Here is a 14,303-nt window from a genome sequence, read left to right as displayed (position 1 = left end):
CACTGCTCTACCCGCTGAGATGTCAGCCTTATTTTACCAAACAAGGGCCTGAGGAGAAACAACCAGGACTAACCTACTCAGGGGCTCACACATGCTTTAAATTGCAGAGACCAACAAAAACTCCCTAAATCTAATGCTGGTGACTGGCACATGGATGCTATCTTTCCACTTTACCCAACAAGGTCATTAAACCAAAAATTGAAACCACTATTCTATCACTATGTCATAATAGGACTTATTCTCATTAAAAAATATAGTGACGGTGACATATACTTATAAAAACCAAACAATACAGTGAATACAAGAAGGTGAAAAAAGAATAAAGATTGTTGTGACTGCGTGTGCAGAAAACCTGAAAGACTCTACAAATGCTACATTTACAGTCAGTAAGTTTATCAAGGTTACTGGGTGGAAGGTCAATACACAAAAGTCAATTATATTTCTATATATTAGCAACAAACAACTGGAAACTAAAATAAAAAACCATTATGACAGCATCAAAAATAATCAGTATTCAGGAATAAATCTAATGGAAATCCAAGTGTAGGACCTACACACTGAAACTGCGCAACACTGCTGAGAAAAAAGATGCCCTAAAGAAAGACAAAGAGCACGTTCACGTTCTGAAAGACTCAGGATTATCAAGATTTCAAGTTTCTCCAACTTCATCTATAGATTTAAGACACTCTCCAATAAAATCCCAGGAGGTTTTGTGTGTGTGTGTGTGTGTGTGTGTGTGTGTGTGTGTGAACTAAGTAGCTGATTCTAAATGCTATGTGGAAATGCAAAGAACCTAGAATAATCAGGATAATCTTGAAGAACTTTACCAGATATCAAGACTTACCATATAACTGTAGTAACTGATCACGGTATTGGTGCAAGCAAGGACGAATGAAACAATGAAACAGAATACATGAGTCCAGAAACAGACCATGTATTTATAGTCAACTGGTTTACAAGAATGATGCTATAGCAAAAGATGGTCTTTCCATATGGTGATGGGCCAGCTGGGTTTCCCTGCAGGGAGAAAATTCATCTTTGATCCCTACCCTCACTCAATATAAAAACTGGTTTGGAATGAATCACAGAGCCAAAGTGAAAGATAGAACAATAAGGCGTATAGAAGGAAACGTGGGAGAATAGTCTTCACGACCTTGGGATAGAGAGAGTTCTTAAAAAGGACACAAAAAAGTACTAGGTACCACAGAAAACACTGATTGAATGAACTTTAAGATTCATTAAGAACCTCTGTTCATTAAAAGACTATTAAGAGTGAAAATGCAATCCACAAACTCAGAACAGTATGTCTGGAACACATATCCACATCTAGAATATGAAAAGAATTCCTACAACCAACAAGCAAGAGAAAACCCAATGATAAAAATAGGCAAAATTTATGAATGTCACTTCACAGAAGAGGATATCCAAATGGCCAGTAAGCATATGAAAGAGGTGTCATACAGAAAATTAAAATTAAAATCACATCTGGTAGAGTATCTATAGTTTAGAACCTAGTGTAAGCCAGTATGAGAGAATGAGGAGCGACTGGAACACTCGAAGATGAGTAGCGGCATGAGGCACAGCCCCTGCCGGGAGAACTATGCACAGGTGCCCAGAGGCCCCACAGTGCCAATCCTGGGCGACGAACCCACATGTCAACAAAGAGAGACTTGCATAAAAGCACGCACAGCAGCCTTACCCTTAACAGCCCTCAAATGGAAAGGTGAACACAAAAGGACCATTCCTAAGAGAATGGATCACAAATTGTATATACAAACAATGAAGTGCTCCCAAGCAACAGAAAAGAACCAACTGCTAACACCCCCAGCAACGTGGGTGAGCCTCCAGCACGCCGAGACAAGTGAGAGGAGCCACACTGCGTGTGCACTGCGCCATCCCATCTCTGTGAGGCGCCAGAAGAGGCCAGACTAACTCGTGCAAGAAATCTGTGGATGCCTCTGTGTGTGAGACCTGTGCGCGAGTGAAGGCCTGCATGTGTGTATTTCCTGTATCTATTTTGGGGTGGGTGCTAACAGTCTATACAGGTCAACGGTACAGAACTGTCAAAACTTATTGAACTCAACACTTAATATGGATTATATGTAAACTTCAAGTCAATCAAAAAGAACAAACATTAAAACCCAAAACCATTAAAAGAAAAATGTTTAAACTCTTCAAAATAGAGAAATGGACAAAGTAATGCAAAGGATGAAGAGGAGTCACAGTGTAGCAGCGAAGATGGTCCGGGGCACCTGAGTGACCTCTGCTCTGCTCAAGGGCGCTGACGGGGAGGACCATGGTGAAGATGGTGCCAACAGCTGCCATGACCCCTGCCAGGCACCACACACACTCAGTTAATCCTTACGTTGTCCCCTGTGGACCGCAGAATTATTCCCATCTGATGACGTGGAAATGGAAGCACTCAAGTCCACCCCAAAGGCTGCACAGAAAGTAGATGAAGCTGGGACCTGAACCAAGGTCAAGCTGAGGCCTGAGTCCACACACTTCCTTGTACCACCTCTGCCCCCTGCCCCTGCAGCAGAAGGGGGGAATCTATTCTTTATTCCCTGACTCCATCAGAAGGGTCAGATGAACCTACTGGCAAAGGAGTCAGGGGCGAGGGAGAAACGCACGCAGACTTCTATAGGGGCCCCTGCCTGCTGAGCTGGAGGGTGGGGGCCGTCACCCAGGCAAGATGAGGAAGGGAGCCTCATGTTTCCATGTGCCCACCACTCAGAGGAGCACGTTTTTTGCCTCGTCTTTGTCACCTACCTTCATTTGTTCGAGAGGCAACAGTTTTGACATCTAGGGAGCTTTTTCTCCTGTCTTTATGTTTGCCTGACTGATTATCTGTGGAAATAAATGATAAATTACCTCCGTGAAGAGATTATAACAACATATTAGTAAAATTACCAATATGAAAGCTTTAAAAGACAAAATTTAAGATTTAGAATGCCATTTAGTGAAGTGAAGTCACTCAGTTGTGTCCAACTCCGCGACCCCATGGACTGTAGCCTATCAGGCTCCTCCGTCCATGGGATTTTCCAGGCAAGAGTGCTGGAGTGGATTGCCATTTCCTTCTCCAGGGGATCTTCCAACCCAGGAATCGAACCCGGGTCTCCTGCATTGCAGGCAGACGCTTTACCGTCTGAGCCTCCAGGGAAGCCAGAATGCCATTTAGGATGCTGCAAAAATCAACACAGTACACCAAGATGAAGTCTCTCAACAACTGGGTTTAAGCGAGACCAACTTTCTAAAAAAAAATTTTTTCCACTCACCATAAACGAGGGCTTTTGAGTTTCTAGATTGTTACAGAGGCTCAGGCCACAAAAACTGGCAGAAATGAACTCAGGGGAATTTCACCTACTTCTACGTAGTTGAACAAGTGGTGGGAAAATTTTGATCCCCATCTACCCTTGTCCCAAAGTGAAAAAAATCTGTGTTTTTTCTACAATACAAGCCCTAAAATGCCCTGGGAGAGGCTGTGCCTCTCTTCTGGAGGTAGGACAGGGAGCGCTGGTCTGGGGTCTACTTCTCTGCACCCCCTTCCTGTGGATGGCACCACTGACCCTCCAGCCCAAACAGGAGGGGTCTGACTCCTCTCTCCCCCCAACCCCACACCGATCAATGACAAGGCCAAGCTAACCTTCCTTCCTGCGCCCTCCTGGGTGTCACCCATGGTGTCAGGCCTCTCCAGCCTGTTCTCATTTCACAGATGGGGACATTGGGAGCCCCGTGAGATGAGCTCTCTGCCTTCTCCTGGCTTCCTCCCTGGACTCTTGCTCGCATACAGGATCCAAAAGCAGGCCCTTGTACTCCTCTCCACCATCCAGACCTTCTCCACTTGCTCTCTGGTACGTTCTCTTCTATATAGGCACTGGCAGTGACCTCGTCAAAATCGCCGATGACCTCCTGCTGCTACCTCTGAAGGACTCGAGTCAGTTGTGACCTGCCTCGTCTGACCTGTGTACTAGACACTAGTCAGTGCTAGCCTGAGCTCGCTTTCTGAAAACTCTGGTCTGCACACGTCCACCCTGGCTTTCCCTGCACCTCTAGCTGTTCCTTCCTGGTCTCCATCACCGCGTCTCCCACTCCTCAGCACCCTGCTGTTCCCATAGGCTCACTCTCTGCACCCGCTTCTCTTCTCAGACAGCACCGTCTCATTCTTCCCTACGGCCTTTACTCAGTCCCGTGCTGCTATCGTGTTCCTGGCCGTCCTCCCATGCTTCCATCCTCCCCATGCTTCCATCCTCCCCATGCTTCCATCCTCCCCATGCTTCCATCCTCCCCATGCTTCCATCCTCCCCGGTCACTCGTCTTCCATGGGGACGCCCCTCAGCGCTTCAGACGAGCTGGCCCTCTTCTCCCAGGCCACTCCTCATCCCAGTCACTGGGCAGCATCTACCTGTCCACTTAGCTGGAGGCCAGTCATCCATGACGCCTCCCTGCCGCTCTCCCTCAAGTGTGCAGGTGTGATAAATGTCTAGATTCCACCTCCTAAACGTCTCTTCCCTGTCCAGGCTCGGACACCTGGATTACAGGACACCTGGGTTATCGTCCTCTGGGTTACAGGGACAGCCTGCCTCACCGGTCCTACCAGCCCCAACCTTGTCCTCTCCAACCCATTCTCTCCAGACAGTGCTCACTCTTCTGATTAGAACATTTTAATGGTGCTTCACTGTTTTTAGGGTCAGGTGTAAATTCCCCAGTGTGGACCCAAGGTCCCTTGTTCTGAACCTCATCTCTCCAGCTACCATGAGTTACCTATGATGTGCTAGGCCACCTCCCAGATCTCTCTGCCGTGGCAGTAGCTGCTCACCCCCACTTAGAAGGCGCCCTCCCCGGCTGCCTTCTCCTCCCTCTGCCTTCTCCGCTTGGTTGTCCTCTTGGAGGTGCAGGTCAGATGTGGTTCAGGTATCCTCCCCTCTGGGGAGCCTTCCCCTAATGCCTCAGCCCCACCCCGCCCCCTACCCCGCCGGGAACCATCGGCTTTACTGTGCAGCTCCCTCACTAATTGTGAACGACGTGAAGGCAGAAATGACCTTCCCCGCCCCTTCCTGGGTGACCAGCACTGCCAGCACGTTGCAGATACTCAACAGACAGATGCGTATCTATTTCTCCAGATATATGCACACACACAAACCAGAGCACCACTAACAAACCACTTGGAGTCCATGGCTCGCCTGCTCAACACCCTCAGCACCTTGGAGGTAAAGAGGAACTCCCTGGCAGTCAAGGACAGGAGCAGTGTGCTCGCTGCAGCCAGCCGTTCATCTCTCTCAGTCTTGACCACACATGGGCTGCATGGACACAGCTCCCCTGTCTCAGGAACAGCCTTGACTCCGCTCCTCCACCTCCAACCAGGGACACGGTGCCCTGCCCAAATGCTCATTACTCCGTCCAGCCACACCTACTCTAACCACTCAGACTGCGGAGTCTCCTCTCTCTGAGCTCCAAGGAGATCAGGGTCCAAACAGCAGGCTGAGAAGCTGCGCTGTGACCTCCTGCAGTTCCCCCCTTCTTCTCCCTTTCTGCCCCTCAGCAAACATTCGCTGAGCGCCTGGGGCAGGTCAGGCTCCACGGCAGGCATCGGGGATGTGAAGACAACTGAGGCTGCTGCTTCCAGATGGAGAGCCTAATTTCCCCCCAACACCGAAGGACCCTCCACGATCCCACCTCCTTCCCACACTGACCTTTTGTACCGGTCGGAACGTCGCCCTGCTCTTTCTAGAACACACTCTGCACTCTCCCTCTTACGTCTAGGTCGCTTTTCCTCTGCACCCGCCTCCTCACTCCAGTCCACCTCTCCCCGTCTGGAACTTGCCTCGCTCCCCGCCCTCCTCCCCAGTAACGGTCATTCTTGACCACGTGCTGTGTGCCCCTGCTGTCCATACGGCCCTCTTCTTTTCAGGTTAAAGCCTGACCACTCTCGGGGCGCCCGGGGGAACTGTCCCAGCATGTGCCTCAGACTCCTGGAGCTGGCCGTCTGGGCTTGAGTGCCAGCTGACCGCTTCCTAGCTGGATGTCCCGGAGCAAATCATGGGGCTTTTCATCTCCTTGTCTGTAAAAAGGGAGCCTGGTCTGTAAGGTGTCTCCCCCACTTAAGTCCTCCCGAGACAGCCCTGAGGCGAGGCAGGTCTGATGGGGTGTCTCCGCTGAAGACATGTGGTCCGACACCAACACCACTGCCTCTTCAAGCATCAGGCTGACAGACCACACTCCGCTCAACACAGCTTCACGGACGTGCACGCACTGGAGGTGAGACCTGCCCCAGGATACCTGTCAGAATGCCCACCTGTGCTCAGGACCCGGGAGTCGGGGAAAGAGATGCTGCTACAGCGCTAGGAACACAGTCCCACCTACACACCAGGTGAGCTCATCGGAGGTAGGGCCTGTTTCCAGTTTTTCCAAAGCTCAGTGAACCCTAAGGGTGAATACAGGGCACCGTACCTGCATAACTGTCGGTCTGAACACATTCAGCTATCTTCTCCGCCTAGAAATGAATATCAGAAGCCGTTAGATCTGAGTGCCTAGTGACGCAGTAAGGGAAATCCGGCTGGGCCCCCAGGGCTCCCCCTACATACCTTATTGTTGCCATTGCACACTCTGATAATGGACACATAGTGTCTAATTTTTCTGCAAGTAGAAAACAATGCATTATATTCCTCCTGGCCCTCAATTCTGGTGGACAGCTAGCTAGTTTTCCGTTATGAAAAGAGCATCTCTCTTTCACAGCACACACAAGGCTTGGAGAGAGCAGTTCTATTGCTTGTGGTCAAGGCTGCCAATAAACAAACAAGAGTCCACAGGCATTCCCTGGTGTCTCTGGAGAAGAGAGGTTGACTCTTCAGTGAAAATAACAAAATCCTTCCAAGTCATCGCAACATTTAATAAAAAATACCCAGGTTTCAAAAATGTACTCCCTGTTAGCTAACCAAAAGCCTTTAGTTCCGTCACATGTTTTCATGTTTACAAGCCTTTACACTAATGCTCGTCTTTGAGTTTCAGCAGAGTCTGCTCACAACACTCGTGGTAACAGTCACAGGCCCCTCTGGGGCTGAATGTGGGTGTCTAGAACCAGGCAGCTAAGGTTCTCTTGCGAGTTGCTGACTCTCCTCACTTATTTACTATTCTTTCCATTTTTCAGCTTTTCCCCTTGATAATCCAATCCCTACACAGTTTGCCCCCACTCAATGAGGGAAGGACATAGAAAGGCAGAGTCAGAACAGAGAGCCCACACAGAGCCATTTCCCTGAGGCAGTCGCCAGGTGGCCACCAGGCCTGCTGACAAACACGAAAGCCTCACGGGCAATGTGCGGGGCTGTAGCCCGGCTCTGCCGAGCACTGTAGCCAGGCCCTGGGCTGAGCCTACCTCTCTCAGCCTCAGCTTCCTCATCTGTCAACCAGAGACCGTCACAGTGCCACCAGCGCAGGGCTGTGGTGAGGAGGAGGTGAAGGGGTGCCCACAGGCCCTGAACACCTGCCCAGGGAGGGAAGGGCTCCCAGACAGCAGCGTCGTTACAGCACTGTCTCCACACCTCCTCCTCGTCTTCACGACCAAGAACACACGCTAGGTGTGCTTTTACATTTTGACTTTTGTATTTATCATACACATTTCCCCCTGTGAGTTAATTCTCTATGATCACCATTTCGTGTATTTTATTGTTGAGTGTTCTGCAATTCACACTCAATTTTCCACTGTTTGTATTATTTAACAGATTCCGAGACAAACTATGACACCTTTAGGCCCCTCATATACACTGCCTTCCAGTCTGCGGTCACACCTGTTTCATATGAGTTTCTATTAATGACAGTATTGAAAACACTTTATCTAATTTGATAGTTCTGTGCAGAAATGATACAGAGGCTGCCAAACCAGATGTGTGTGTGCTCAGTCATGTCTGACCCTTCTGAGACCCCATGAACTGTGGTTCACCAGGCTCCTCTGTGCATGGGATTCTCCAGGCAAGAATACTGGAGTGGGTTGCCATTTCCTCCTCCAGGGGATCTTCCCGACCCAGGGATTGATCTGAGCCTTCTGCACTGCAGGCAGATTCTTTACCTGCTAAGCCAGGCAGAAATCTTTTAAATATAGAGTCCACCAGTGAGTGTTCTTGGCACAAAGGTCAGTGAGGTGGCATCGGATTTAAATGCTTTCATCTTTTATGTATGTGCTCACATAGCTTAAGCAGGACTGTTGGAGTGTGGCGGCTCTGGGTTGCCAGCAGGAGGGTCAGGCTGTGACCATGAGGAAGCCACCCTGGAAGGTCACACTTTGGTGGTAACTGACCTGGTTACCAGTCCTTCTTATAAGTTTCCATGTGCAGTTAAGAACTGCACACTCTTAACTTACTTAAGTATTTAAAGTATATGCTGCAATAAGCCAAACATGGTATACTGACTGAAGTACTTGTTTTTTCTACTTACCCTCCCTGTCCAATGACAGGTATTATCTTCACATTTTGTTGTACGTTATCTCCATTTTTCTTCCTGACAGAGTAAATTCCTTGCCATTCCTATAAACGGAATGTGAGCATCATTATACACTGTGTTCCAAACGTGAACCTAAGTACGTCCTCCACCTCAGGCTCCTGTTTACTCCCAGTGGCCACCAGAGCAATTAGGAGAACAAGATCCAGCTAAGGAGGACAATTCAGCCAGTGACTCTGCTTAGATAACAGAGTTGCATATAAGTTTTCCAGTCAAATGGAAACAAAGTATTTACTCAACACAGATCCTATTTCTTAGCAAAAATACAACAGAAGTCAAAGTTTCAGATCCTGAAAATAACAAAGTCCTACCTAGAAAGCTATTATGAAGAGAAAATCTGGTAACACAAACGCCTCACCAAGTGCTGACACACACAGACGGCCAGTGAGTGGCCTGTTTGGTTTCGCACATGTGTCTGTCTGCGCTCCTCTCGGAGTGACACGAGGCCTGCACCTCCCTCTCTCTGCTCCAGGGCCAGCTCAGCAGCGAGCGGGACTTCTCTGACTACCGGGACAGGCCCTTCGTGGTGGGGTCATCGCCACCCAGCTGTCCTATCCAGGGGTGAGCACAGAGCTGGCATGTGGTAAACGGTCAAGGACCACTTGGGGCCTTAGCTTACTTAATGGAAAAGCTAGGCCGAGGTCAGACCATGGAATCCTGGCGGCCAGGCTAAGGGACCTGAGCGGGGAACCCTTAGGGTCCACGAGGGGGTGACATCATTGGCGCGATGACCTGGCGAGACCCGTCTCCAGCAGTGCAGGGGGACTGACTGGAAGTGAGGCTCCTCGGCCGGGAGGCCTCACTGCATTCCGCTACCACCGTCTTGGAGTGTGGGGAAGAGGCCCTGAATGTGCTCAGGCCCAGGCCGTGGATCCAGCCCTGCAGATGGATTTGGTGAAAAGGGAATGAAGGGAGAGGGAGAATCCAAAACCAGTCCAGGATTCACAGTCCAAGCAGGTGTGAAGACAGTCAACGAGCAGAGACAGACGAGGGCCGAGAGAGGCTGGGTCTCCTGTCAGTGGGGGATGAGAGAGATTCATTGCTCTACAGGTTGGTTCCAAGATGACAGCAGGTGATGAGACAAACCTTGGAAAAGACCTTCGGGTGAAAACTGGGGAATGGGAGCCATGCACGCAGAGGAGGAAGGATGTGCAATGATATAATAGGGACCAGCAGGGGACAGAGCGCCCTGAAAACCTGGGAAGAAAGGATGGGAGAGGGGAGCTGGAGAGAGGGTGAGTGGGAGAGTCCCGGGGGCTGCAGAGGGCACAAAGGGTGAAAAGCTGGGACTCCCTGGCAGCCCAGCGGTTAGGACTCTGCACTTCCACTGCTCAGGGTACAATTTGCACAGCACAGCCAATATATATATAAATATATATATATATATATATATATATAAAAAAGCTGAAGGGCTCCCTGTTTGCAATGTTTTCTATTTGAACATCACTGGAATTTCTCCTGTGCCCCCAAGAATATCTGGCTGGTTGGACACCTAGAACCTGACACTCCAAAATCCCCACCCATCATCTGACCATCTGTGAAGGCTCCAGCCTGGTCCCCAGCACAGGTCTGAACCCTCTCCATGGACCACTGTTTGTCCAGGCTGGCCCCTTCTCAACAAGCCCTTCTTCTCCCTGGGAAGACTCCATTAGAAAGGCCATGTATCTTTCTCAAAACAACAACAACAAAAAAAAACCACAACTGCCCAGCTAAGTGGTCTGCCCTGCTGCAGGGCCAGCCAACTAGGAATGACCAGCAACAGACACGTGGCAGCTCTCACACTCTCCCCAGGAACTCAAGATCATGCAGAACGAATGCCCTGGCTCCGTTCTGAAATAAAGCAGTTAAGTATAGAGGTTGATAATAGGATAGTATGTTATATTCTTTGCTCACAGCAAACACAGATGTTAGAGAACACGTGTCCTGCTGTTGGCGTTTGAGGCCCTTCATACCTGGTGCCCCACGGCATGACGCGGGAGGCGAGACGCTGCCCACAGGGGTCTGAGGGGATCCCTGGGCCTGCAGCTAATGCGCTGGATTCCCCCATCCCACCCCATCTCCACTTGCTCTCCTGAGAGGGAGAGGAGTGCCTCACTGACCCTGCTGCTGCCAGACAGAGGGGTGCGAGAGCCCCCATGTCTGACCCCCCACAGAGCCGCACAACAGAACCACAGGCTGACCCCGTGGCCGCCCTGGACCTGGCCGCCGGGACTGGGGAGGCCGCCATGGCTCTGCATGGCTGCTCTCCTGTGGCTGCCTTTGGAGGACGCCCCCCCCCTCGGCCCAGCAAGGGAACACCAGTGGGCCTGAGCTCCTACGTTCTCTTCGTTCATTACCGCCCATGTTTCTCTTTCCAGAGAACCGGCCACGCTCTCTGGTAAGAAGATCTTCATCCTTGACAGAAGGAGAGCTGAAGGAGACCAGGATGCGTGCAGCGCTCACAGTGGCCACTCCCCGACAGGGCACCGCCCGGCCCCGCAGCCGGCCAGTCCCTTCCCTGTTCTCACTGCAAAGCCACTGCTGACTGTGCAGGACACCCACCCACTCACAGGCTCCTCGGGGGGCCCAAGCCAAGTATCGCTATAAGCTCTGCACAGCCCTCTGCCCCTGCTGGTAGCCTGCCCTCGTGGGTGACCAGACAGGCATGGAGCCACGTGCCCCAGGGACAGGGCTTCCGTGGGCCTCCAAGGGCTGGCAGGATGGCAGCTCATAAACTTCTCAAATGTTTTAAAAAATCATATTCACTGTCCCAACTCCTAAAAGTTAAAGAAAGCCCAGCAGAAAAGCCTGAGAATGACTATGGAAAGCAGTGGCCTTTTCCTTCCTGGCATATTTTAAAAGCTAATACCAGTGAGGTGCTGACAGACGCCGTGGTTCAGAGAGAGAAACGACCTCCAGCCAGAGCCCGCCTCTGTCTGTCCCGAGTACCGTGGCACTGCGACTTCTCCTGTCATGGTGTATCTGTCTGTTCTGTGTCCTGGAATGTATTCTCTGAGCAGCTTTTCTTTGCTCGTCTTTCTATACCAGAATTCCGCACAGTGCCTGGCATTCAACAAGTGCTGACCAAGTGAACAAGGCCCCGAGAACGGATGGGCTCAGCTGTGTTCTGAGAACGTGTGGATTCACTGGCCATCCTTTACCCTGACCACTGCCAACATCCATCACTGAGAAGATTATTAGAAAGATCAAGTTACTTATTACAAAAATGAAAACAATGACTTCATATGTCAAAGTTACTCTTCCTGGCTGGTCAGGTTATATGTCCTTTCCTAGCCTCCGTTTCCTCATCTGCAAAGTGGGCACAATAGGGATAACACCACCTACAGTTCCCCAGGTCTGAGGCTCCCCAGCTCTGGCAGTACTCAGTGAGTGCTCAACCTCCTTCCACCCCTCTGTTTGTGGAAGGGACCAGGGTGCCACTCTCTTACTCACCTTGCATGAATTTATAGTATCGAGCAAATCAGCCTTTTTTTCATTTATAGGCACTTCTGCTATTTCCTTCCCTATTAATTCACCTGACTGATAGCCCATTGTTGTTTCGAACGCTGGATTCGCATACTGGGAGGGGAGGGGAGACAAAAGAGAAAACATCAAGTGAATTAAAAGAAATGTTGAAAAGAGAACAATCAACCTAAACCATCATCCTTCCCCCCCAGAAAGCCCAGGAGACTGGCGCTCACTATGATGGTGCTCAAGCTACAAGAGCACAACCCCAGGAAACCCTGGAGTCTGGAGAAGCCTCTGCTCTGGTGACGCTGGGCTGGGCTTGCTGCCACATTCTCCTGAGGTCCAGGGAGGGCGGCAGGCTCGCTCGCACTTAAACGCCCTTGGAGGAAAGGAGCATGGAGACACCTGGGGCTGCTGCACAAAGGCTGCTGCGATCACGACACTGAGAGAAAGCACTGTCTGGGAGTCTGACCCACCCAGCCCCTGCTTCCAAAAGTCACTTAGCTCCTCCCAGGTTTCGGTCTGCACATCTGTTGAATGGGGATGAAACGTTTATTTAGCCTCTTTCACATGATGCAAATGAAAGATGAGTCTGGAAAGCAGGCTGTGACAGAGGAAGTGTTTACAAATATAAGGCTTTACAGTTAAGTTTCACATAGGACTGTAAGAGTACAAGAAAATGCCTGGGAAAGCTGTGTGTGTGCTAATAAAAGTAACAAATAATGCTGATGATAAACAACAGCCATGCTGTTTAAGGTCTGTTTTCCTTGCTAGGCACCACAGCAAGCAAGTTACACACATTAACTCACTTCAGTCCTCAGAACATCCTTACGAAAGGCAGGTGGTTGTCAGCATTATTATTCCCGTTTGTACAGATGAGAGAGCAGATTCAGACAGATTGGGTAACCTGCCTGAAGATGCTCAGCTCGGCAGAGGCCGAGAATAAAGGAACGCAGGCCTGACTGATACCAAGCCTGTGCTCTCAACCACCGGCCAGTGTCACGTCTCAGGGCACCGACTCCTGAACGTGGACATCATCAGGCTCTTTACCAAGAAAGTCACAGTTAAAGTGAAGAACTGCAGTGCTCATTACTAAAATCAACGTGGGGCTCATTCTCAGACACAAGGAACATTCCCCTGGCACATCTAGAACACGTGTTACCTGTTTGCTGTTATCTGAAAGCCATGTGACCCTCTTTTACTTTTTAATTTTACTGAAGTCTAGTTGATTTACAATATTGTGTTTTCACTGCACAACAAAGGAAATCAGTTACACATATACATATATCCATTCTTATTTAGAGCCTTTTCCCATAGAGGTCATTACGAAATACTGAGTAGAGTTCCCTGTGCTATCCTATAGGTCCTTGTTGGTTATCTTTTTTTTTAAAGGTTATTTTCTTTTATTGTGAATTATTTTTAAATGAAAGCTATATTATCTTAAGTCACTTATATGAAGCCACTTTGCTAATAATTTGTTAAGTAACTACTAGATTACTTTCGAAAATTTGTGTCCAGTAAATTTCTATGGTTTCTATAGTAAACTACCATCAAAAACAGTTAAGAAAGGAAAGCGCACACAGCCCTTATGGGCAGGGCCTCTCCTTGTTGCAATCGTCTCTCCCTGGATAAAAGCCCCTCCTTGCATAATAAATAAACAAGCAACAATGAGAGAAAAAATAAATGCCAGTGCCATATGTCTACAGAATACCTTCTAGCATATTAAGCAATTATTAGAAACTTTTCTTACCCCAGAGGGAACTTATCTTAGACTTTGTATTTTACAGATTTTGTTCTGATAAACCTCTAAGGAAAAACTGGTCCCTTGAACTTCAAAGAGAGAAAGAAAAAAAAAATACCGAAGGGGTTCAACCCTAAAAATGCAAACAAACCAGAAATGCAGGACAAACTTCCAAAATAACAAACCTGGATAATGTGGTCTTCACTTGTAATCTCAATTGCTTCTTGACTTTTCTCTAATGCAGCGAACATTGAATTACAAGCCCTTTATGGGTAGAAAAGAAAAAGGACTGATTAATATAAATATTATAAAGTGAATTCTAGTTTTGGAATATTACATTAACTTACTTAATTGAGTTCTTTGATTATAAAGGTAACTGATGCTAACTTGAGAAAAAGAAGGGGGGAAGATTAAAAAGCAGAAGGAAGAAATAAACGCCTCCTGCAACCCCGCCAATTGGGATCATGACTCTGCATAACTTGGTGCTCTCCTTTCCATTCTAAGGACAAGTGGACCAGGGGGAGCCCACACAAGGGTCCGAGCACAGCCCTTCACTGGTTGTGGGGCGTGCCTCAACCTCCCCGGGTCTCTCCCTTCCCACCATGTGCAGAGTCCTCATGAGGAC

At 49.0% G+C, this 14,303-nt stretch overlaps 1 protein-coding gene across 2 annotated transcripts in view; it reads right to left on the bottom strand.

Moving 5' to 3' along the window:
* Positions 1-14,303, bottom strand: part of PDE8A (phosphodiesterase 8A) — a 146,578-nt gene that overhangs the window by 21,576 nt on the left and 110,699 nt on the right. For both annotated transcript variants that reach the window (XM_069560392.1, XM_069560391.1), the window contains exons 7-12: positions 13,864-13,942; positions 11,923-12,048; positions 8,428-8,516; positions 6,585-6,636; positions 6,451-6,493; positions 2,773-2,850 (exon numbers count right to left, since the gene is read on the bottom strand). In XM_069560392.1, coding sequence (XP_069416493.1) covers positions 2,773-2,850; positions 6,451-6,493; positions 6,585-6,636; positions 8,428-8,516; positions 11,923-12,048; positions 13,864-13,942 — 467 coding nt within the window. The remainder of the gene's footprint in view (positions 1-2,772; positions 2,851-6,450; positions 6,494-6,584; positions 6,637-8,427; positions 8,517-11,922; positions 12,049-13,863; positions 13,943-14,303) is intronic.

The sequence above is a fragment of the Ovis canadensis genome, chromosome 18 (genome assembly GCF_042477335.2).
Source record: "Ovis canadensis isolate MfBH-ARS-UI-01 breed Bighorn chromosome 18, ARS-UI_OviCan_v2, whole genome shotgun sequence".
In the NCBI taxonomy this organism is placed as follows: Eukaryota; Metazoa; Chordata; class Mammalia; order Artiodactyla; family Bovidae; genus Ovis; species Ovis canadensis.
Note: the sequence above shows the minus strand (reverse complement) of the source record. Positions and strands in the feature narration are given on the sequence as shown.